The sequence below is a fragment of the Dermacentor variabilis genome, chromosome 3 (assembly GCF_050947875.1).
Source record: "Dermacentor variabilis isolate Ectoservices chromosome 3, ASM5094787v1, whole genome shotgun sequence".
NCBI lineage: Eukaryota > Metazoa > Arthropoda > Arachnida > Ixodida > Ixodidae > Dermacentor > Dermacentor variabilis.
Genome location: NC_134570.1, coordinates 54,087,575 through 54,111,360, shown reverse-complemented (window position 1 = coordinate 54,111,360; position 23,786 = coordinate 54,087,575). Strand labels below are relative to the sequence as shown.

The following is a 23,786-nucleotide window of genomic DNA, read 5'->3' as shown; positions in this document are numbered from 1 at the left end:
ATAAAGAGGGAAAGTAGGGGGTTCTCTTAACTTGATATTTCTGTTGTTTCGGTGTTCTTTCAGATATAAAGTGAAAAATTACGTTGGCTGGAAAATTATAGCAACCCTAGCGCCATTGGTGAGCCCGTTGAGACCTCATCATGAGAAATTTATGGCGCAGTACGGATTGCATGAAAAGAGGAAGCAGGATATCTGCAAGGAAAGCATAGCTGCTATAGGAAGCGCCATGCGACCTCTCATCAGTCAGCTGTACGTTGAGAGAAAATTTTCGCCGGAGGCCAAGAATGACGTGCGTATAAATTATGAATTTTTTTTGTAGGAATAAGTGAGAGCTCGAACTTGTCGGATTTGTAATTCCGCGTAGGCTGGCCTTCTATTGAGCTAAGGCGGCTTCTCCGTAAGAAGGTGCACAATACACAATACCCGGCTCGGCGTTAACAATGTTCATCGATGTCACGCGCTATAAAGACAGTTGACCTTAATTAAGTTTCTATGGCGATTCACGATTAATGAAGTACTGCCCCACTAAGATGTGAATCTGAGCTAGCTGGTAAAGCAACATTTTGGAACGAAACAGAGAAAAGTGACCGGAGAACGCGAGTGGTAAATACACACACACAGCGCATGTTGCCCCCTTAACAACTAGCACAAAGATGTTGCCTTACCAAGAAGCTCGGATTCAAACCGTAGTGCACATCGCTCAGTGCGATTATGGTCCACTCGCCTTGTAACATATGCGCTGTTTCGTTCAATGATGGAGTGCATTAAGTAACTACAGTCCGCTAGCCTAACAACTGCGCGCGATGAAAGTATAAAACATGCATCGCAAAAAATGGCGTAGCGAGGCCACACTTCATGGTTGAGCGGGGTGAGATATGTGACTCTAACCCTCAACCTTTCGAGAAGAAAGACTGGCCGACGATCCTACGCGACTAAATATGGACACGGGGACTTCTTCCTAAATGCACGAGAACGGAGACATAGTTTTCTTAGTAACCGCTGAGTCCTGATGAGGTTTCTCGCATTTGAAAAACCAACTTCACTTCTATTGACTCAATGGAGCAATTTTTTTTAAATTTATTGTCATGCATTCGTGTTACTAAAGTTGTTGCAGATGAAAAGAAATAACCGAATCATTAGGTTTTAAGCTATCTAACTCGGTAAAAAAATGAAGTATCATAGTTCTGTCAGCTGCATATAGAGGCATCCAAAGCGGACAAAAATTGATCGAATACCGCTCTGAAACGTGCCACTAATATCCGAGCACGAATTTGGCGAAATCCCCCTTGCACTGGGAGAACGGTAAAGAACCCCTGGTGGTCAAAATTAATCCGAAATACGTCGTCCTCATAATCAAATCTTGGTTTTGGCACGTCAAGACCCAAGATCCGATTTCCGAAATCCTCGTAAACATTTTAACCATTTCGCGCAAGCTGCAAACTCCTATGATATATTTATTTCCCCTAGAGGATGTTCTACGATATACCGTTTACAGAACTGCGATATCAAATTTTTGTGCTGAGTTATAAATTTGTAAAACTGTGTATGAATCGACATTTTGGCGAGTTGGTTGAACATCTTGTATGGGCAGCGCAAGACGAAAAAGGCAACAGGCAGGAAACACACAGGACAGCGATGTAAAATGTGTTCCTCAGTTTTCGAATACGTATATTACCAATTTCTGCGAAGTGTCACTCAAGAAAAAAGAAAAGATATCAGAGACCGTAAATCAAAATTCTCCTTATTACAGTCCTTACACTTCGGCTTTTACTCGCATATGCAATACCTTTTGTTCAAGTTAGTTCCGTAGTTGTCTAATGGGAAAACCTTCGCGTTTCTCGCGTACTAGAAGAGGGAAATAAAAGTCCGACCTGAGCTAAAGCTTCCTCTTAAGTATGCTTATATCCTAGGAATAAGTGGAGCTTGCTTCTTTTTCAATGGGAAAACCTTCGCGTTTCTCGCGTACTAGAAGAGGGAAATAAAAGTCCGACCTGAGCTAAAGCTTCCTCTTAAGTATGCTTATATCCTAGGAATAAGTGGAGCTTGCTCCTTTTTCTTTCAGAAGAGGTAGGAGCCCTGAAACTTTGCCTGGCTCGAAGCTCCTGGCCTCTTCGCGATCGATTTGTATCTTTCGTTTTTGAAACGCTTTGCATTTCACGTGATATGTCCTGAGAATAACGCTGCTTCTCGGGATGATTCTGCTCATTACGCCATCTATTTCAAACGCGTACTTTCGTTGTGCCAATTGCATGAGCTGTTTAAGTGGCGCTTCATTTTCTGTTCACAAAAGAAAGAAGAAGCTTATGGGCTTAAGCAGGCGCAGTATTAGACTTCCTCTTCATCCACGGCAACTTCAATGTCTATTTGGTTGTAACTGATGCGTGCGCTAACATGCGGCTCCATGCGACATACCTTGTTCTCGGAGGCCACCGCTACGGCTCTCGTGTGTGTCTGCCGCGTGACCATACTATACGTGCGCGTCTGTGCAATACACTACTAGCAGTCTTGGCATACATGGGTACCATTTAAATGTAATGTATTGCGCGCATCTGCCTCGCGTCTCGGCCTGAAACTGGCCTAACCCGACTATACTCGAAATACATTGTAGTAGATATGATCTATTATCGGTGCTAGCACTGTGTAGTGTGAAAGAGGAAGGCGTTGGTGCAATCTGGGCTCACTCGTGCTCGACCCGTCTCAGTTGACACTGGCCCATTTTAGTGGTCCTCTTTCAATGGCCGAGTAGATGCTATATACTTAAGCCAACACCCGGATTGATCTGGTTGCAAGATGAACAAGTAATCTTCTAACGAAGACAAATCTTTTTTGCCGAAACGCGTGCTCCAGGTTACTGAGGGTCCCTCTGTACCGCCCCTGCGTGTCGGTTTCGTCGAAATGTGCACGTGGACCCTTTGCCGTGTTTAGATTCCTGGAACGTTATATCGATCGGGCAAGTCTAGTCTATTCAGTTTACATTTAATAACTACGGCACTAGGTGAAGGAAAGAGAAACTGATAGCACTTGTAGCAAACGCTGTCATGTTATCGGTGAAACTTGCCGTGATCAGTAGGCTTTGTTCGGTTGACGTTGGAAAGGAGAGAGAGTATAGAAGAATCTGCAAGAGGCCTTTGTGCTGCAGTGAACGTAACTGGGCTTGTGATAAGATCGATATAAAAAAGAGAAAAAGAACTTAAGTATGACCGGTTCGAAGGATGAGTTTACTTCAAATTGCTGCTACAGCCGCTCATCGATTGCAACGGCTCGTTGCCACACTAAGTATACGTTTTCTGAATTACAGACTACTAGCCCGTCGCAACGAGCCTTGAAAGTAGTATAGAAGCTACCGACGGCAGTAATACAATACTGCGCTCCCTGAACGTTATTGATCGCTTTGCTTACGCATGCCTGTACCGCCTGACTTAGGTTCTACTGATGACAGAGCTGATTCAGCGAGAAATGGTAGCCTCGCTGCGGAATTCAAGGTGGACAAGCCACGAAGCCCGAAGAACAGCCTTAAAAGCAGTAGGGTATCAGTTCTTCTTCATTGGCGCTACAACTTCGCTGGCATTGAAGAATTTCACCACCTTACTCAGCGCATTACTCTCGCTTTGCACAGGTCGTAGAGATGGACAAAATGATTGGCTACCCGGACTGGATGGACGACGAAGAGCATTTGGCAGAACTCTTCGGCAACGTGAGCACTGCGTTATTTAAAGAGAGAGAGAGAGAGACTAAAGATAGCAGAAAGAAGATAATTGCTTAAAAGAAGATTCTTGTTAGATACCCCACTTTGGGGACGAGAGGGCAAGAGGTTACAGAGATAAAAAGGACGTATACATATATACGAGAGAAGTAGGGAAACTGAAGGGCTCGATTTTCGTTTTTCGACACCATATAAAGTCGACAGACCATGAAGCCAAGGAAAGCATCGGGAGAATCAGTTGTTGCTAAAATTAAACATATAAAAAGATAGATAGATAGAGAGAGAGAGAGAGAGAGAGAGAGCACAAGCTCATGCATAAGGAGGCTCTTGCTTTATTCACATACTCGATTTATTCTCTTTTGAAAGAAAGAAAATGGAAGGCGTGAGAGTCTGTCTAGATTCACGAATTATACCGGCAAGAAGATACTAAATCCTAAAGCATTCCTGTTGTATTGGCCAAATGAATAGAAGAACTAAAAACAGGATCAACCAGTATGAAATCTTTCTTTTTATTTATTTAGCAGGGAGCTTTAGCTCGGGGAATGCTCCGATTTGGCAATTCAAATATGTGTAAAATGCAGAAATGTCTGTCGAAATATGTTTAATTTGAGAGAGAAAGTTACGTTCTATTGGCTCAAGGAAGATATTTTGACTTAGTGTGCGGAGTTTTGCACAAAAGCTGCCCAAAATTGGCAAGCTGCCAAACATTGAAGCACAAAGTCTACAAATCCCTAACTGTACGCCAGTAACAGATATCTATATGATGTAACCTTCAATTTTAGAACACCTAAAGCAGATAAATATTATGCATTAACTGATGTCTTATATGCATTCGTTAAGATCTTTACGTTGGTTTTACAAATGTCCTAATTATAGATTGTTGACTTATTTCATGGAGGTGTATAATACTTGAATTTTGTCTGCTATAGATGTATTGTTATGCGCGATTGATGTAATTGTGATATTATTCTTTATTGCTTAGTTTAAGGGTTGCAAACAGGCCTTATTGAGGTTCCTGAAATATCGCGATTTTCAGAGATTTTTAAAGCATTGACCCCCTGTATATATGTATCCTTAATGAAGTCATTAGGTGCTATTTTTTAATGCAGGAAACTTTCGTTAGCATTTTATTTAGATAAAAGCTCCCGAGCTAAATTTCTTGATTAGAAACGATTACGTACCTCATACAGCACGGGCGATGAACCGATGAAGCACGTACGCACTGTGTAAGATACGTAATAATGCGAGACCAACTAACCGGCCAGCATGTACACCCAGCCACAAAATATTACGGACCATAAAATTTGAGAAAAAGCGGAATATCTCTGCAACTTCACAACGCAACCTGGTATTTGCATTTCGGGCATGGACTAGAATATTTTAACAACACAGTCGTATACAGTTCTACTTGCTACTGCTACAGACTGCTTGGAAATTCAACGTTTTCTACAATTCCCTGGTCCGTAAACTTTTGTGGCCGGGTGTACCTAAAGCACATTTTAAAATCAAATCGGAATTATTGGGGATATTACCCAGTAATTGATGCATTGTGCATCATGCGCACCTTTGCACTTCAGCAAGAGAACATAAAATGCTCATTGCGTGTTAAAGCCAGTGAAGAATAACAACGTCTATGTTGCGATCGCTAGAACTTGCTGCATAGATTTCAAGTGCTCAGTCAGCACCATCCCAACAATTCATTTCCCAGGAATCACAAGGCATCGTGTAATGTTCTGTCCTGTTGTCTACAGCGCTGACCGTGACGTCAAGTTGTATACGGCGCTGTAAACACTCATATTTTATTCCAGGTGCGCAACTTCACCACGCAGTCGCCATTTGTACGGGTCTACGAGGAGCACAGGATGGCCGCGTTTGAGAAATTGATGAACAAGCTCTCCTCACCTTACTCCGCGAGGGATGAGTAAGTTTGCATGTCCGTATTTTTACTCTGTTACCAAGTCTAACCCCCTTTTAGTGAACTGAACCGAATTTTAAGAAGAGAATAACGCCGTACAAGATGCATACCTGTGTTATTGCCATTTCTCTGTGTATGTTGCCCGCCGTAGTTGCTCAGTGTCTGTGGTGTTGGGCTGCTGAGCACGATGTCGCGGGATCGAATCCCGGTCATGAGGGCCGCATTTCCATGGCGGCGAAGTGTGAAAACACCCGTGTACTTAAATTTAGGTGCACGTTACAAAAACCCAGGTGGTCGAAATTTTCGGAGTCTTCGACTACGTCATGCCTCATAGTCAGAAAGTGGTTTTGGCGCATAAAACACCACAATTTATTTCTATGTATGTTCAGAGACAGGGTATAATTCTGGCAACAGGAAGGACTTACTCCAAAGGAATTCGTTTTGGCTCTTCTTCCTGCAGAGAACTGTGTCTTCTGTGTGATAGCATTCACCTGAACCGGATGGTGCGACCTACACGCACAAAGAGAGAGAGAGAGAGAGAGAGAGAGAGAAAGAAAAAAAGGCAAAGGAAAGACGGGGAGGTTAACCAGAGATTATCTCCCGTTGGCTCAAACTATTAATACAGTCTGGCAGCTAGATGGTGGCTTCTGATGAGAAGGAGCGAAATAACTTTAAACCAGAATACGTATTTCTTTTTCAGAGGCTGAATATGCTAGCTGCCGCAGTTCTAGCGAGGAACTGTGAGCTTCTACGCGCTGTTCTTTACGGCTACCCCACATACAGTAGTGCACGCAATTCATTGCATGAGCCGCTTTCCTTTCAACGTGTTCGTAAGAGTGAATGTTATATTAATGCGAAAGCATTATATGCTCCGTCACGTGAAAATCTGGCGTTGTAGTTGGTGGCGTGACCGAATCATGGTACCAAAAATGGCCTGCGGCAAACAGTACAACCACGTCAAACTATACTCGGATTGAGGTCAAAATTCTCAGGGAAGTTCTTGTAAACAAAGTAGACTAATCCCTTTGAAAAGATCAGTAGATAAATTTCGGTCTGGGTGGGAATCGAACCCGGGACTCCGGGCTGCGAGACGAGCACGCTCCCCGACGCTACGCTGGCTGCACGGTTCTGATTGGCTGGTGTGCCTAGTGCGTGCGTTATTGCGCACGTCACGTCACAGCCTCCTGGCTGGCTAAAGGTGTGGCCTAGTGCATGTTTCATGGGGTACGCGACGGCGCAGCGGATGGGGAAGTAGGTGGCGCCACCTAATGGAGTGTATAAAATGAGTGCATATAATAAAAAGCATTCATGTCCAATTGAACGCCACTGAGCGGTCCTTTGGATATGAACTCTCCGCAATCAAGCGAGCGCGTTAAGACACTTGACGCACTTTCATTAGGCCTTGCCGAGGCGCAGTTAAAACGCGGGCGGGAGCTTGCACTGACAACGCGCAGACAACAAAACATTAAAAAATAATCGATGATAGGGTTTTACGTGACAAAACCGCTTTCTGATCATGAGGCACGCCGTAGTCGAGGATTTCGGAAATTTCGACTACCTGGGGTTCTTTAACGTGCACCTAAATATAAGTACACGTGTGTTTACGCATTTCGCCCCCATGGCAATGGGGCCGCCGTGGTTGGGAAACAAAGCATTTCACCAAAAGACTAACACTTTCGAGTTTCCCACACATAAGCAGGCTTAACTGTCTCTGCCGAATTTTTCTCGTCTTAGATGGAGTGGTGCGCCGATGGATGTCGCATATGGATATGACTCATCATCTAATTTGCTGTGTAAGTACTTTCGCGCTGCTTTGCTGTACTTCTGAGGGCTTTACGAGGGAGGAACCCCCCCCCCCCCAAAAAAAAACAACTGGCTCAAGTTCTGCCGTTATGTTGGCCTAGGTCGACACTCCACAAGTTAGCAGCCAAGCTAACGTCGCCGTAAGATGTGGCACGGATTTGTAGTGACAGTTGACCCAACTGCTGTGTCGCTCCTCATCGTGGCGTCTTTTCATCGAATTCTCCAGAACAGCGAACTGTCGAGATTTTCATTTCTTCCTCGAAAAATCAGCAACGGAACACTTGAAATGCTTCTAATGACTTTTATAAAAGAGACACTGAGCCGCGCAATAGGTTTTGAGTGGTTCGAGTTGTTCCAAGAGAAGACATGAGCGTTAAAGTCGGTGTTCATTCTGGCTCCCCTGCAACCATTCATACCTACGAAATTGTTGGAAAGGTTTGACAAAAAAAAAAGCCAATGAGAGTCGCCGCCTCACAGTTGACTGCTGGCATGACTTCGAGCTCACCTAAGTGGATGTTGAGATTCGAATATGGCATGAGGGGCATTGCCACGACGTTTGTTACCCGCCTGCAGGACAAACAGTACTTTGTCGATTTTGGGCCTGGGTTTAGAAAATCATGCTGAAAGTGACCCCGAAATTCTTTCGAAGATCATCACAAGTGACGTAAGCTGGTGCTATGAGTATGACCCCGATAACAAACTAATTTCGAGTAGTTGAAAACGTCTTCAGCAAAAGCGAAAAGAAGGGACAAGTGCCCTTGTGCGACGACGATGATCATCGTTTCATATTTTTCTTCTTCACCATTTGTGGTACTGTGCAGCGTGGATTTGCTCGTGCTGGACAGACTGCCAATCACCAATCCTGCTTGAAATTATGAAGGCGATTAAGAAAGACTATGGCACAAAGACTCGCAAAATTGTGGAATGTGGGGGACTAGTTTCTCCATCACGAAGACATCGCAACTCCAATTGCTTGCGTTCCTCACGCACCTATTCATCGGACCAATCTCCCTGTCATTTTTTTTTATTTTAAAGAAGAAAGTTTAATAAAGGTAGCAGATTTATCACAGTGCACTAGGTGAAGACAGCTTTGCAGGGGGCACTCAACAGTATTAAGCATGAGGAGCTCCAGAGATTTTGAAAAGTGGTAGAAAAGCTTGGACACGTGTATAGACTCCGTTAAAGATTATATTGAAAGGAACGAAGTGTTTTTTGTCCTACACGAAAGTCTGTTGTTATTTTTTATTTTGAGGCAGTTTTTTTTTTTTGTGGGTGGGTCGGGGGAGAGGAAGGAGTGGTTCCCCTCGTATAACTACAAAAGTGGCGTGAATGTACGTCTATTTGTACATTTCAAGAACAGTCCTGGTGCCAGAGTCCCTCATGGTTCCTCTACATGGAAACACAAAATCACGTATAATAGGCAAATCAATATTCCGGGGCTTTCTGTGCTTCTGGGATGAAAAATCATGCTGGTGAAGACATTTTTGATAAAAAGTCCAAGGTTACTTTGGCAATTCCTTTCGCGGCCACGCCATAACAGCGATAATGGAAATACGTGGCGTCACGCGTTTGCTATGCTGTAGGAATATCGTCTAGTTTTCCTAAAGAATTGCTAACAAAAATTTTCCGCTTAAGATTTCTCTCACATTGAAATCTGCAATGAAAACTTTTGAATAATTAACTAATCAGTCAAGGTCGGAACATTTCCCTGTAACATAAGAGTGAGACTTTAGCTGTTCGAGACGTCTATTTGTGAGGGGCTTCAGAATCTTTATTTTACATTTGAGAGAGGGATTACAGACTTTAGGAAGCTTTATCACCACCATTATCATCATCATCTTCATCACTGAAAAGGTGGACGTATTAGCCTGGCTAATCCCTTCACATGCTCCTCCATATCCTGGGTGATAATTAGGGCAGAACTGGTGATTACATCAGCACACAAACACCACATACACTCAAATACACTCCCTTGCGCAGATATGCGCTTACATTTGCACGTTCATTCACTGAAAGCAGTGCATCTGCTTTCCGCAAGATTCGCATGGCTTCCGAGACCACCGATCTCCAAGCATAAACTCAAGCTTCTTTCGTTTTAGAGTGGCTTCTAGTACTACATTAACAGCGTGGACGCATAAACATTTAATTTTGTCCGAACATTAGGGCCCCTTATGTAACTGCGCCGCTTCTCTGCAGAAGTGCCTGCAGCAGTTCTACAACCGCCGTTGTACTCTCCGCATCGTCCGAGGTTTGTCTCTTTCACTGTGTTGTTTCTTAAAACAACTTCATGACATCATTGTGACCAACGTTATTTTTCTTCAACAGGGTCGTCAACTATGGCAACGCTGGTGTTATGATCGCCCGTGAGATGGCACAAGCTTTCAGCGCCCAATGTAGGCATGCAGCTATATTTCACGTATAGCTTGGTAACCAGAATGCAAATTTATTGCGATAACAATTATATTGTTACACGAAGGATGAGTCAGTAATACGACCAACTATTTACAGGTTATATTTACAACAACGGTTGCAGCGCTGGCCTGTTAGATTCAGGGCGCGAGTCCAGTTCGTTCTTCCTCCTCTTTTCTGGAGTGATGGCACCCACGCACCTCGCTCAAACAAATGGCACACGCGTGTAGCAATACAGACACTCCAAGCGCATTTATGCCGTCGCCGTCGCCGTGACGTTCCGCATCAAGTCCAAACACGATAACATAGTCGCCGCGCGACGTACGCTGTATATGTGCAAGTGAAAGCTTGCACATGTACCGCGTACGTCGCCCACCCACCGCGGCTAAATCTCAATCTATGACTCTAGGAAGGCGGGGCAAGCGCGCCGTATTCTGTCGTGCGCGAGGCATGGTGGGAAGGCAAGAGAGGAGGGCGTCCTACTGCGGCAGCTGCTCCTTACGGCGCGCCCACCCGGGTGCCACATGTTGAAGGCGATCTGCGACGTGGACAACGTGCGCGCCCCCACGGGCGTCATCTTCGTAGCGATCTGCGACGTGTACAAAGTTCGCCGAATGCTGGTAGCTTCGTATGTGCTGCGCTTTCGACGTTTTAGTTCTCGTTGAAGCGACAGACGGAACGAATGTCAATTCGCTCGCTGCCGGGGCTGCGTTTCCTCACTCAAGTGCTTTGACTGCGAGTTTACGCGGTCATCGACAGAAATGTGTTCATGTTTACCCGTGCGCGCGTGATGTGCGTGTTAATTTAGTTAGTAAGCCAATGTTTGCAAGTTTGTAAATGCGATAAAACTACTGTACTTACTTCGTATACTTGCCTACTAATTTGCTATCGCAATCGACGCTTCGCATTTCGGAAGACACTGGGACATTTTTTTTTTCTAACACAAGTGAACTAGCTGACTGATAGAAGTAGTTACTGTCCAAAAGAACCAAAGCATTGCGTTCTAGAATTTATACATGTAGAATTGTTGCGATGTATTGAAGTGTTGTTTGACTTAAACATGCCTTCATCGTTCCCCGGCACATTGGACTTCCAAGACCTAGAGTCAGTCAGCGACAAGTCGATATGTCCGAAAAGAACTCTTGAGCAATATTACGAACGTAATCCCTCGTGTGCAAGAGTATGCCGGGATGTCGACGGCATTGACGAGGTGGTAAGCATGACATTCTTTCTCGCTTTTTCCGATTGCTCTTGGAACGCTCGCGATAGCTTTCTAAATAAGGTACTGTGAGCGAAGATTACCCGTTGATTAACATATATATGGAAGAAAGGGAACTGAGGAGCCAACAAACATTGGCAACAAGGATGACATCGCGGAAATTACTTGCACTTACTAATTGAATTGAAGAGATGATAAATTAATTGAAACTTAGTGGATGAAAAAACAAATTGGCATAGGCGGGGAATGATCCATGTCGTCGCTTGACGCGTGCGATGCTATTACCATTTAAACATCCGCGGCGCCGCTTTCCCATCCACTTTCTGGGTTATTAATGTTTTACTACTAGAACTAACCCTGTGAGTGTTAGCCAACGCTACCACTCACAGACCGCGCAGGGAATGCTGGCATGATGAGTGGCGTGGGAGCCAGCTGTGGAAGGAGATGACGACGACGACGAACGCGCGAGAAGTAGCAAACGCGTCTAGCTCTGTGACCACAAACACGTATGCAATCAGACATGCACTAGGCACACCCTTAGTAAGCCAGAACCGTGGAACCATGTCACGGAAATGTTTTGGCAAGGGCACCGCGAACGTAGACACCTAAGCCTGTCGCGTTAAAACTATTGCATACGCCCCTCAGCAGTTGTAGCGTCGGTTTTCAACAGCTTCGCTGGTCATCCGCTTTCGTAGGGCCGGGATGGCGAGGGAACGTGAACGCCCGGAAAAATTGTTCGTTGATTTTGGTTTGCCATGAGGCCCCACCGGAAAAAATGAAGTAGCAGCGCATTTCAGAAAAAGTTTATTTCAACAAAAGACGATACGAACACTGAGTCACAATCAGGAAACAATTCCACCACGACGATGACATACGCGAAATACGAAGCATACGTTTTGAAAGAAATGTCCGAGTCCGCACTCACTAACATATACGCACATATACCCACGGAAACGCACAGTTATAAACACAGTTAAACTAGTAACCCCCCCCCCCCCCCCTATATATACTGTGGCGAGGAAAGCATACGTCGCCTTGAAGAAGACAAGTCCACTTGTCGAAACGTTGGCTGCTGCTTTCATCTTGTTCTCGTTTTGCTCATCGTCTTGAATTTCCATCGCCCGCATTTCCCGTGTTCTCCACATAAACTAATTGTGACATATCAGAAAATTTTGTTCAATATATACAATTTACACAATGGTTATGTACAATAATGATGTGACTTTACATAGTTTTGTAGCGATGCTACAAGATGATCATGCATGCACACGATCATGCATGCAAAGATGATCATGCATACGAAAGCAGACGGAAATTATGGGCATCTACATACATGTATATTCAGTGGACACTTTAAATGGCCTGGCTACAAGAACCACGGTGGCCAAAAATTAAGTCATGAGCGTCCATCAGCCACCGACAGGAAACGGCATGGCCACTGTCGAAAGAACCGTTCTTCTACAAGGAGGAAAAACTCGTCTGACAGAAACGACTGTAGCTCAGAGTAGAGCCACCACAGAAGTGGAAACAGTGTGCGGCCATGATGTACCGCGGCAACTGTCTCGCACCGGTTACGCCATAGACAAAAGGCGGCCGCAGCAATTAAAAGTCGCGCGAATCAGCCACGTGAGCAGCGACCAGATGTAATAAAGCGGTTAACTCCAAGGCCACCGAAACCAGTATGGATGGCCTTCCAAACTACCCTAGCGACAACGCGTTGCAGCAGCACATGTTTATTGGATTCTTGAAGGGGACAATTGGGACACAGCGAAGATGGGACAACGCCCCACCGCTCAAGCCTCTCACGAGTAGGAAGCACTTGCCACCCTAGACGCCACATGAAGTCGCGCAGGTGGCCAGGCAGAAATGATGCCGTTATCGCATCCCACGACACATTATTCGAACGGGCGCGGCGCGCTGGATGAACTAGAGTAAGCAGTAAGGTTGACATAGTAATTATAACACGGTTTTCGAGAACGTCTACATCAGGACATACTCGTTATATGTGGTGATAAAATGCCACGGCCATAGAGTAAAATACAGGTGCGTTTACACTTCTGGTCCGCGATTTAAGCGTACCCCCGTTAGCACGTCACGGATTTTTGTGCCAAGGAAATAGCAGGTGAGTTCATGCATGGGACACTGATCACGCTGCAACAGGCGGAGCAGAAATCGCAGGGCAAGCAGCCGGCAGCGGATAGGCACCGATGGGAACGCGAACCCACCGCGAGAGCGTGGTTGTCCAAGCGCCGCGCGGCAGATAAAATTCTGTACGGCCCGACCAGAAGAAGGAGCCCAGAAGGGACTGCAAGGACCTAGTAACCCGTAATGGTGGCTGCAAAACGTGACAAACGTACCACACTCGGCCGCAAAATACAGATTGTGCTAAGTACCTTCTTTCTAATAGGGGTAAATCATACCCTTGAACATCTTGAATATTTCGCCTTACATCTTCAAGAATTGAGAGCCGTGCAGATTCTGATATGTCATCATAGGTGTAATCAAGGCCTAAAATAAGGAGATAATTGCTCTTTTGAAGACGGAGAAGGTGACTTAGGCGTGTGTGTGGTGAACCAATAAGCAAATAACGACACTTTGAGAAATTCAGCGCAGCACCTGAATTATTTCCGTACTCAGTGAAAATTTGAAGACGGGTTAAGCTGTCTTCATTCCTGAGTTATAATGTGATGTCATCGGCGAAGGCTTTCACCTTCACAACACCGCTACCAGGCAGTGTTAGACCACATACGTAATCGTCGCTCACTAATGAGCGCAAATAGTGGTGCACTTTCTCGACCATCAAGGAACAATGTACTTGGAATATTTGAATAGACATTCCTAATAAGTTCAACAAAATTCGACGAAAAGCCGAATGCGGTCAGTATATTATATATGTAGGTAGCTATGTTCAAGGCGATCGAATGCCTTTTCCTGATCTACTGAAACTGAAAGACCACGTGCTGACCTGGTCAGCGTGTATGTCATTATGTCACACGTAACGAACGACAGACTGTGTATCTCTCTGCCAGGGACTGAGCATGCCTGATGGTGTCCAATTAAGGAAGGCATCAGGCTTCCCAAGCGCCGGGTGACTACAGCTGTGAAGGTTTTGTAGTCAACGCTGAGAAGCGTGATTGGCCTCCATTCCTCTGGACGAACTGATGATGGATCGTGCTTAGGTAGAAGCACAATACGACCCTCGCGAAAACTAGACGGGAATTCAAAGTTCTCAAAGCAGCGGCTGATAACAGATACGAAACTGGCACCAATGTCTTCCCAGAATGTTAAATAAAACTCAACGGGTAACCAGTCCAGCCCTGGGGCCGAGCCACGCTTCATGGAAAATAATGCTGCCTTCACTTCACCAGCTGATGACCGTGCACAAAGATGGTCAGCTACCTCAGGTGGAACCTGAGGCAGCTCACTAAGCATTGTACGCAATCCTCGGGAGCCAGGATCTATTTGCATAGTCGTACGCGCCACGTTTTCAAAGTGCGTTACAAAAAGCGAATAATCACGCGTGGGAGGCGATGTAAGAGGAAGTGCTCTTGGGACCACATAACCGAATGCATTAGCCTGTCTAAAAGTGAGTTTCTTGCAAAGCGTAGAACTTCAGGGTGTGCACACGGATTATGTCTGCATCGCCAAGCAGCAGCTGACAAAGACGACGCTGCGATGAGGCGTTGGAAACGCCTCTGTAGTCCACGCTGCCATGACCGCATCAGCGGAGTCAGTTGATTGTCTCGAAGGGCAATGCAGAGTAGAGCTGTTCACAAGCCGCAATCCTGAGCCCGCGCCCGGCCCGGGCCCTACACTACCACAGGCGGCCCGGTCCGGCCCGACGCTAATGAAGCCTGAGTTCGCTCGGCCCGGCTCGGCCTGGCTCGGCCTTAGGCCGTGTTAAGGCCCGGGCCGGGCCCGGCCCGACCTGCAATAAGGCGACGCCGACACAAAAAGAAAGAATATCAGGAAAATCAGTTTATTTAAGTGACTTTAGGATGTTGAACTCTTGCATTCCATATGACAAAATTGTGAATATATACATATGCAGCGCGCGCACAGAATTGTTATTCTAAGCTTTTGTGCAAAAACAAAAAGTTGTCCATTGATGAAGGGTTGAAGCAAGTGCGACGCTCCTGTATTATGAATCCGGCAGCGCTGAAGTTTCGTTCACTGCTTGAACCCCCGTCATTGTGGCTTGCAACTAGCATGGCCGGACTGGAGCAGCGGCGGCGGTGCGCGCTTTCCGCTCCTCGAGCCCGGCTGTGCAACTAGCTACTTGCTCCGATCGGGCAGCGTCGGGAAGACGAACAAGAGATAAGGCAAGCGCTTCCGGGTGCGCGTCTTCGGAGCTTTGTGAAGCCTCGTCCTGAGAATGCCACAAAACACCCGATCGGCCCCTTTTTTGGGTGCCGACAGCGGCGAGTTGAAAAAGTTCACCCGTTTCTAAGGTGCTGCTGAAAGAAAACAAGTGACCTTTCTAGCATGGGCAGTGACTGACGTGTGCTTCCTGTCGACTTCGGTCATCGACCAGTCTTCAAGCAATACCGCTGCCCATTGGAAAAGCCCCCTATACGTCGCCGCTTGGCTAATTTGTATGTGTGGCAAAGGCGACCCTGCGTGCGCGGTACACAGACTTATCTTCGCTTCCCAAACGCTTCCCTTCTCAGCCTTTTTACTGGGATGCGCCTGCAAGCGGCAGCTTTTCCAAAGCGTCGGTACTTGGTAGAACCGAAAACGCATTCCGAGCCTCCGCTAGCTTTCGTTTGCCTTTTGTTAGCGTTTGTACTTTTCACCTGTCCCTGTAAATTCTATTTTTGATGAATAAATACACTGCACTTCCTGCTGTACCTACATGCGCGACGACAAGCATACTTTCGCATAAGGTACGCCGTCGAGATCGGGTAGCCCGACCGGTCCGTCCTAGACATAGAAAGCCTGGTCCGGGCCCGGCCCAAGCACGAGTAAGAGAATCTCCAAATGGCTCGAGCCCGGCCCGCAGGCCGGGCCGGGTTCGGGCTTTCGGGCCGGACCGAGCCCGTGCAGAGCTGTAATGCAGAGCTTTGTGGCAGTATCCGCCAGTTCTTCTGACATACGTCGTCTGAGTGCACGACATTCAACTGAACAATGCAGACGCCACTGCACCTTGAGCGCGTCCCATGACTCTGGGTCGGATCTAGGAACAGAGGCGTCCAATACGCTTGATAAGCAAGAGCGCGAAAGCGCGTCATGTAGAACGCGGATGTCTAGACGCCAAGGTTTTACCGATGAGGAAGCAGGGAAGCGAATTTCAAGTAAAACTAGTCTCTTATCGGAACTATAAACAGGAGATGAAGGTAATGTTATCACATCAGATAGGGTGACATACAAGCTAAATTGCCTGGCACATAGGTACGGTCTAACCTGCTTGACGACGCGCCGCGTCGCCACGTCCAGGCAAATAAAGAACCATGAAAATGACTATGCATCCAGCAACGAAAAGTGCTTGGACGAGGCGACGCAACTCCCGTGCGTTCCAATCAGGGCGACCCCAGCCCGGGCCTTGCACATCTGCTCGCGTGTCTAAGACGAAATTAAAATCCCCAACAAGATCCACGTGACAACCGTCCAGGGAATGCACGTCCAGATCACGAAAATCATTGGCCCTAATAGCCTGCGCGGGTCCATATATGCACAAAATCCCTAACCTAAATGAAGATAGTACACAATCAGATGCCAATATCCGCCCTGTTCCATCATAAAGGACATGATGATCTCGCAAGAGAGTTCGGTTGAAAATGATAATACCAACTCCACTATAGCGTGATGTCGCGAAGGAGAAAAAACAGTCTAGGTTAAAAGTGCGTTTGAAAGTATGAACATATCCAATGGTGAAAAAATTTGTTCCTTGCAAACACAGTATGTCACAATTTTTTGCGCAGGCCACGCTGATAATTTCGGCTTGTTTTACAGGTCTTCGGAACCCTTGTGCGTTTCATGAAAAAATGTTTAGGGTGTCAGCCATACTTAATTAAAGTATCACCAAACTGACCTGGACGTGTTGTTCAAGTAGGCGCCCCGGGAACAAGTCCCGGGCTTATGCAGTGCACGCGTCACTTCTTGGACCCTCTCGAAGAAGGCCGAGGTTTTTTGGGCCGCCGTAACTCGGCACGGCGATCCGGGCCGCCGTCCGAGCCAGAGGCTGACGCATGAGCGCGCTTTACGTCTCGTGGGGCCGCCATTTCTATGTCGAGTTCATCCAGGCTTGGCGAGAGTCCAACGCTGCCATCAACTTCGAGGCTGGCCCTGTTTTCTGATGGTGATGATGGCGTAACGGTAGGATTGATTCTATCGCCGCCGACAGTGTAAGCTGACAAGGAAATTTATTCACGCGTAGGCACGCTTACAACTGTGGTATGAACGAAAAGTACAATACAAGATACATCCCATGTAATACATCATACTTGATGTAAACAAAACAGATTAACAAATGAAATAATAAATGGCGTCTTCTTGACACTGGCTTTGCCACACACAACAACAAAACTCATTACCACATGCAACTACAAAGTTGTTGCTGCGGAGCCAGATTATGTAGTGCAGCACAGCTTGGAAGCCATAACCAGAAGCCCCCTCACGTGCTCTAAGTAGTATCTTTATTTCGACCAATGATTTATTTAGCGCTTGCGGCAATTGCTATGGTTAAGTTGTATTTCCAACACGTTCAATATTAAGCATGTTTTTTTTTACTTAATCAAGACTGCTTCCTTGTTCCAGAAAACATACGTAAAATTGTAGGATAATGATATGAACAGTGTTTTGTTTCCGAAAAGTACCGACACATACGTTTCTTTTCCGATTTCATTTCCGTACTGGTTCCGTACTGGTTCCGTACTGGTTCCAATTCGTGCGTACGCATTACAAGAGAATCATCGCCGTTGCCATCTTTACGACACTATTAACAGTAACATGGCAAGGCTGGGTCGCTACAACGGTTTCCCTCTCACGCCAGTGTGACAAGGAGGCTGACGCCCTGGCAAAGCCAGCATACCCCGCCACTGTGCCCGTCACCACCTCTGTAACGACCTTCGACTACATATGCAACGCGCACGTTGCAACAGAACCTTACGGCGCTTTACCCGGATAGGCGCGTTGCCAGCGGTCCACCCCCACGTCCCCTGCCTGATCGCGGCATCATTTATTTATTTATTTATTTATTTATTTATTTATTTATTTATTTATTTATTTACCCTACAGGCTCGGAGGAGCATTGGGTAAGGGGGTTTACAGAAGAATGACAAATATTTAAGGCAAAAAACTGAACTACACAGTAGGAGAAATGAATAAATTTATACATTGCAAGAAAGGAACACTGGCAAACATTGGAAAAATACATACAAAGTCAAGAGAATACAATGCAAAACAAAGTGAAAATACGATACAAGGGCGAATACAATACAAAGTCGTACAACATAGTCAAGCGAACATGTGAAGCTCCAAAGGTTCACGAAATTTGGCAGGATCTTTTAATGAAACAATAATATTTGGAACGCAATTCCATAGTGTGATGGCGCACGGTAAGGCAGAGTGATTGAATGCCTGTGTGCGGCCAAAAATGTGCCTGAAACTGAGATGGTTATGAAGTCGAGGACATGTGCGAGAAGGAATTTCAAGCGAAAATAAAGCTGCACCATGATTTATAGTAGTACTTATGAAAGAGACATAGAAGGGCAACAGAGCGGCGGGATTCCAAGTCCGGAAGGGGAACATCGTGTTTAATTTGGGTAATGCTAGATTGACGACTGTAAGTAAAAGTTATAAAGCGAGCGGGCACGATTTTGGACGGATTCCAATTTATCCACTAGGTATTGTTGATGACGAGACCAGATCAATGAAAGATATTCAAGTTGAGGGCTTACAAAAGTTTGGTAGGCCTGTTGACGGATGGTAGATGGCGAAAGGTGCAGATGAGAACGTAAAAAAACTAGAGTTCTGTTAGCTTTAACGCATATCTTATTGATGTGAGAGCTCCAGACAAGATTAGTACAAAAATAAACGCCAAGATATTTGTAAGTAGAGTCACGAGGAACTTCCGCCGAACAGATTTTGTAAGGAAACTTAGGATATAATTTCATACGAGTGAAGGAAAGAACGCAGCACTTAGATGTGTTAAGTGTCATTTGCCAACGATCACAGGGCAAGAGTGGCCTCTCTTGCGGCGGCTGCGGATCGGCTGCTCCTGGACGGCATCTTGGAGGTGCAGCAAGGGTCTTGGCCCCATCCCTGGTGTGCTCAGCGTGCGACGACACCGACACAATCGAGCGACTTCTCTGTTTTCCCCCGCTTTCTCCAAAATTCGAGGCGCTATTCTACTCTGTTAAGGTTGGGGACCAGCAAAGCTGTAGCACATCGCACTGGGTTAGACAAGGGTACATGTATTTATTTCCATCATTTGGTAATGGTAGTGACGATAGCTTTCTGATTACTGTGATATAGTCGGATTTGTTTGGTTATAGCCTTAGACAGAATCTTGGCCTAAGTTAAATCTATACACTACCGTTGTTGAGTAGAGTGACTTGGATTGGCGAAGCACTTCAAACGGAAGTCTTCTAGCACGAATTGAAGGAGCCATTTCTTGTCTGGTTTTGAAATACCGTCATTGAAGTCTCCAACGATGATCACAGGGGTAGTGTCATCACGACTAAGTCATGCAAAGCCCATGTTCATGAACTTCTAGATATCCCACTTGGGTGTGCCTGGAGACATATACACAGCGGATATCGCAATTCCGTTTTTCATTTGCACAGCACATACGTCCCCACAGTCGGCGGTATTGTCTTCTTGTGAGTTAAGGGTGTCATCATCATCTTCTTCTTCGTCTTCTTCATCACCATCAGCCAATTTTATGCCCACTGCAGGACGACGGCCTCTACCTGAGATCTGCAAGTATCTCTGGTTGGAACCAACCGATTCCAACTTGCGCCTGCGAATTTCTTAATTTCATCACTCAACCTAGCCTTCTGCCGTATTAGACTGCGCCTCCCTTCTATTGGCACCCATTATGTGACCCTAACGGTTCTAAGGCGAGTCAAGAGGGCATGGTAGTACATAGATTTTCTCCTTTGCGTATATGGGAATGTCTCCTGCTCGTCAGTCCATGGGCTGCTCACAAACGATTCCAGAATACTTATCGACTTGAATCAATGCATCTTGATCGATTTATTTTCTTTTCATAATTATTTATATTATTAATAATAATTATATTATGATTATTAGGGGCGGAGCGCTTGAAGCTTGCTTCACTTCAGCCGCGGATCAGCCCGGTATTGCAGGACCTCAGGGATCGCGGTGCGCATTTTTCTCCACGGACACGACAAATGCATTGAGGGTAGAGGTATACAGCTTCGCTGTAAAGACGTTGTTAGTCAAGAGGTGAAAAAGATCTTTACGACAGGGGAACGTGTAACGATTTAAGGCACAGTGAATAAAAGCTTGAGTATAAGCTTGAACCCATGTCTAAGGCCATGCGAAAGTTCATACGATTGAGCAAGTCGAGACAAAATCAAAGAACACGTCCGACCTGTTTGTCACCGACGGAAATATATTAGGGACATTGCAGTGATGTTCACAGTGGACGCAGACTCAAGAAAACAAGGGACAGGCAGAGGCTGAAGGAGTGCCTGTGCTGCTTCACTATCTGCTAGTCCCTTATCTTTTTTTTAGGTCTGTGTGCCAGGTTAACGCCATCTAAATCAAGCGTTACACCATCGCGCAAGGTTCAACTTGTGCATGCTATTTCTGGGCTCTTAAGGCGAGTCCCCATCATTTCCAACAACAAAGACTGCCCCTGGTTATAGTTAACCAAGCACATGCTCTATTTGAATATGCTTATGTTTCCTAAGCTTGACTTCTACACAGTCATTGACAGCGGACAACGAAGATTTGAAGGAAGGGATCATCGACAAGATTGCCTTGAAATTATCATGGAAGGTAAGGAATACTGCGGTAAAGCATTACAAGTCTTAATATGTGGTAATTTCTTCACCATCATTTCAGGCTTACTTGACTCACACAAAGAAATTAAAAATAGGGGACAATTTGAATACTGAGGAAGAGACGAGAAAAAAGAAACTGTTCTTCGATTCAGCGGGTGTGGTAAGTCATGTTAGCGTCGAACAAATTATTGATCGAGTTTGCTTGATTGCTTCTCAATGCTAGAAACAACAGCATTAAGAGAAGCTTCTTGAGCTCAGCGCCTGCTCTGGTGCAAAACGGTTGATATACTCAGTGATGTTCAAGTAAGCTTGTGCTCTATTTGCTGTCCCAAGAAGTTAGATATTTTCAGTTCCTGGGGGAAAAATATATGCGGCAGGGGGAGCCTAAATTGTTTTGTTGAGATAGCAAATATATGGACACTCCAGGGACATTTTTGGCGTCGGCGTCGCCCTAATGTTCTCTATAAAGTCCAAGGGCGATAACACAGTTGGCGCTCGCCGCATGCTGTATGAGGGAGAGAAAGTAGGCGAGGGGCACCGATGATATCGGCTCAATCTGGCGCGCACGCAGGAGAAAGCGGAGAGCAAACGCGCCGTCTTCAGTCGCGCGAGAGGCCGTGGGGGGTCGGGAGGTAGGGAGGGACACGGGGCGGCGTGGTGCTCAGGCAGCAACTGCGCATATCGCTACAGGGCGCAAGGGGAACTGACAATCGCGGCCACGGAGGAAGGAAACTCTGGAGAGGTCCTGACGTCACTCTTTGTGAAGCTAAAGTGAAGCCGGAAGTTCGCGTTGCTCATGGCGTTGCTCCGCCTGTCGGGCCAGCTATCCTCTCTTGTTTACATTTCTCGCGAAACCACGCCGCGCTGCGCCAGCTGCGCGCAACCGTGCTGCTCGGACCCGCGCGCTTCGCAGCAATACTAAACAACCGTTAGCACGTTAGCATGATTCCGCCAAAGAGGGAAATATTTCCCGAGGATATTCCTTCGTCCGTTGCCATTGCCGTGGCGCGGTACATCGCGTACAGCGTTGCATGCGCGTTCATTTCACGAACTTTAGTTCCTCCTGTCCCACCTGGCTACAGCAACATCCGGGAGAGCACCATCCAGATAACGCAGCGCAACAAAACACGGAGCCCAACGCAAACCTGCGCGCACGGCGCCTTTGCCATGGTACGAAACCTACGGAGCAACACGCGTGAGCGCACAGAACCAAAACAACGCCGCCATTGTGGCCCGAAAGGCGTGGCCACTACGACAAAGAAATAAAAAATCAGCAAGAAAGCAAAAATCAGCAAGAAAGAGGAGAACCTACTACGTCACTTCCTCCACACTTTTCTCCTAGCGCGCGGAGGGGGTAGGGCCTCTCCTCAGTTTCCCTCCTCCATGATCGCGGCTGAATCTCGGTCGTCATACATGGAGAAAAGCGGAGAGGCAGCACGGGAGTTAGGGAGGGAGGGTGGGAGACTTTAAGTGTAGCTTACACGACCGCGCGCGCCCCATCTTCAAAGGAATATGCAGGCTGCTCATACCTTTGTGCGCATTGTGTTCCCGCTGTTGTTGCAATGAAGCGATAGACCGCACGAACGTCGCTTCGCTCGCTGTTGCTGCGACGCTTGCTCGCACAGCATTCTTGCAACTAGTCTCCGCGCTCATCGAGTGTGATGTTTACTTGTGCCCGCGCACACCATGCTCGCTAATTCAGTTAGTGAGCGAATGTTTCCAAGTTTACACGGCCCGATAAATCGACTATTCTTACTTCGTATATAGCTGTCTACTAATTCGCTATCGCAATCGATGCTTCGCCTTAAGGGCGAAACTGCGACTTTCTTAATTGAAACAAATCGCATCGCATTCGCAATGCGACGTAAGAACAGCAGAAATTCAGAAGTTTCTGCTTCTCGACAGTGCTGGCACCGTGTGCACGATTGTGCGTGCTGTTAGGTACGGGACCTGTTCCTGAGCCTACTTCGAGTTCACCAGACCACATCGAATCGCGTCACACCTAAATAAGGAGCGCAGAAGCACATCTACCACGTTCCCGAGGCGCGGTTTGTTCTCGAGCGACCTTTCAGAGGCGCAAAGCAGCTTTGCTCGGGACCCACGTTACCTGGAACAGCGCCAGGCTCCCGCTACACTTTCGCGAAGAGTCAAGCAGTGGGACAACAGCTCCACGTGCGGCGCACGAGGTGGGGGACGCCAACTTGTTCTGTGCGCTTGCAAGCCGTGAGGCAAGACGGCTGTAATGCACCGTGAAGCCCTGGCAGCAAACCCCCCCCCCCCATCCGACTTTGTGACGGTAGTTGCAGACCAGGAAGGCAATACCGCACAGAAGTACTCCCTCGGAGAGGTGGAGACAATGGAGCGACCCTCTGCTCCGGGTGTGACTTACATTCGCACGGGCGCCTACCATTGGCCGAAAATTACGCCACCTGAGCGGGCTCGCCATTGGCCGAACGGGGCGTGACTTCGAGACACCGAAGGGGTTAAAAGTCAGAGATCGGGAGCACCAAGGGCATTCCTTCATTCATCTCTTTCGAGCTTCTTGCCGCGGGCTGCAGCGTCCGAGTTGCTGCCGGCCCGTAATGACCTTATGACTGTTAATTTCTTTGTACTCTCACTGTAAATAATGTAAATAAACCTCCAGTTTTCATCTCAAAGTCCTCCTCAACCTCGGCCAACTCCCGCACTCAACGGCAAGGTCCAAAATCTGGGGGACAGCAATTGGGATTGTCCTCCAGATCCAAAAGTGCCAAGATAATGGAC

At 46.6% G+C, this 23,786-nt stretch overlaps 1 protein-coding gene across 6 annotated transcripts in view; it reads left to right on the top strand.

Annotated features, from left to right (window-relative positions):
• The window catches only part of LOC142575618 (neprilysin-1-like), a 31,621-nt gene that overhangs the window by 5,063 nt on the left and 2,772 nt on the right, over positions 1-23,786 (top strand). For 2 of the 6 annotated variants that reach the window (XM_075685118.1, XM_075685124.1), the window contains 8 exons: positions 64-289; positions 3,424-3,522; positions 3,617-3,694; positions 5,512-5,624; positions 7,353-7,411; positions 9,618-9,669; positions 9,747-9,814; positions 10,928-11,043. In XM_075685118.1, the coding sequence (XP_075541233.1) occupies positions 64-289; positions 3,424-3,522; positions 3,617-3,694; positions 5,512-5,624; positions 7,353-7,411; positions 9,618-9,619 (577 nt within the window). In that variant the 3' untranslated portion in view covers positions 9,620-9,669; positions 9,747-9,814; positions 10,928-11,043. Of the gene's footprint in view, positions 1-63; positions 290-3,423; positions 3,528-3,616; positions 3,695-5,511; positions 5,625-7,352; positions 7,412-9,617; positions 9,670-9,746; positions 9,815-10,927; positions 11,044-20,946; positions 21,019-21,084; positions 21,184-23,786 lie in introns of those variants that run through there. The other 4 variants (XM_075685119.1, XM_075685121.1, XM_075685122.1 and 1 more) reach the window with 4 other exon arrangements.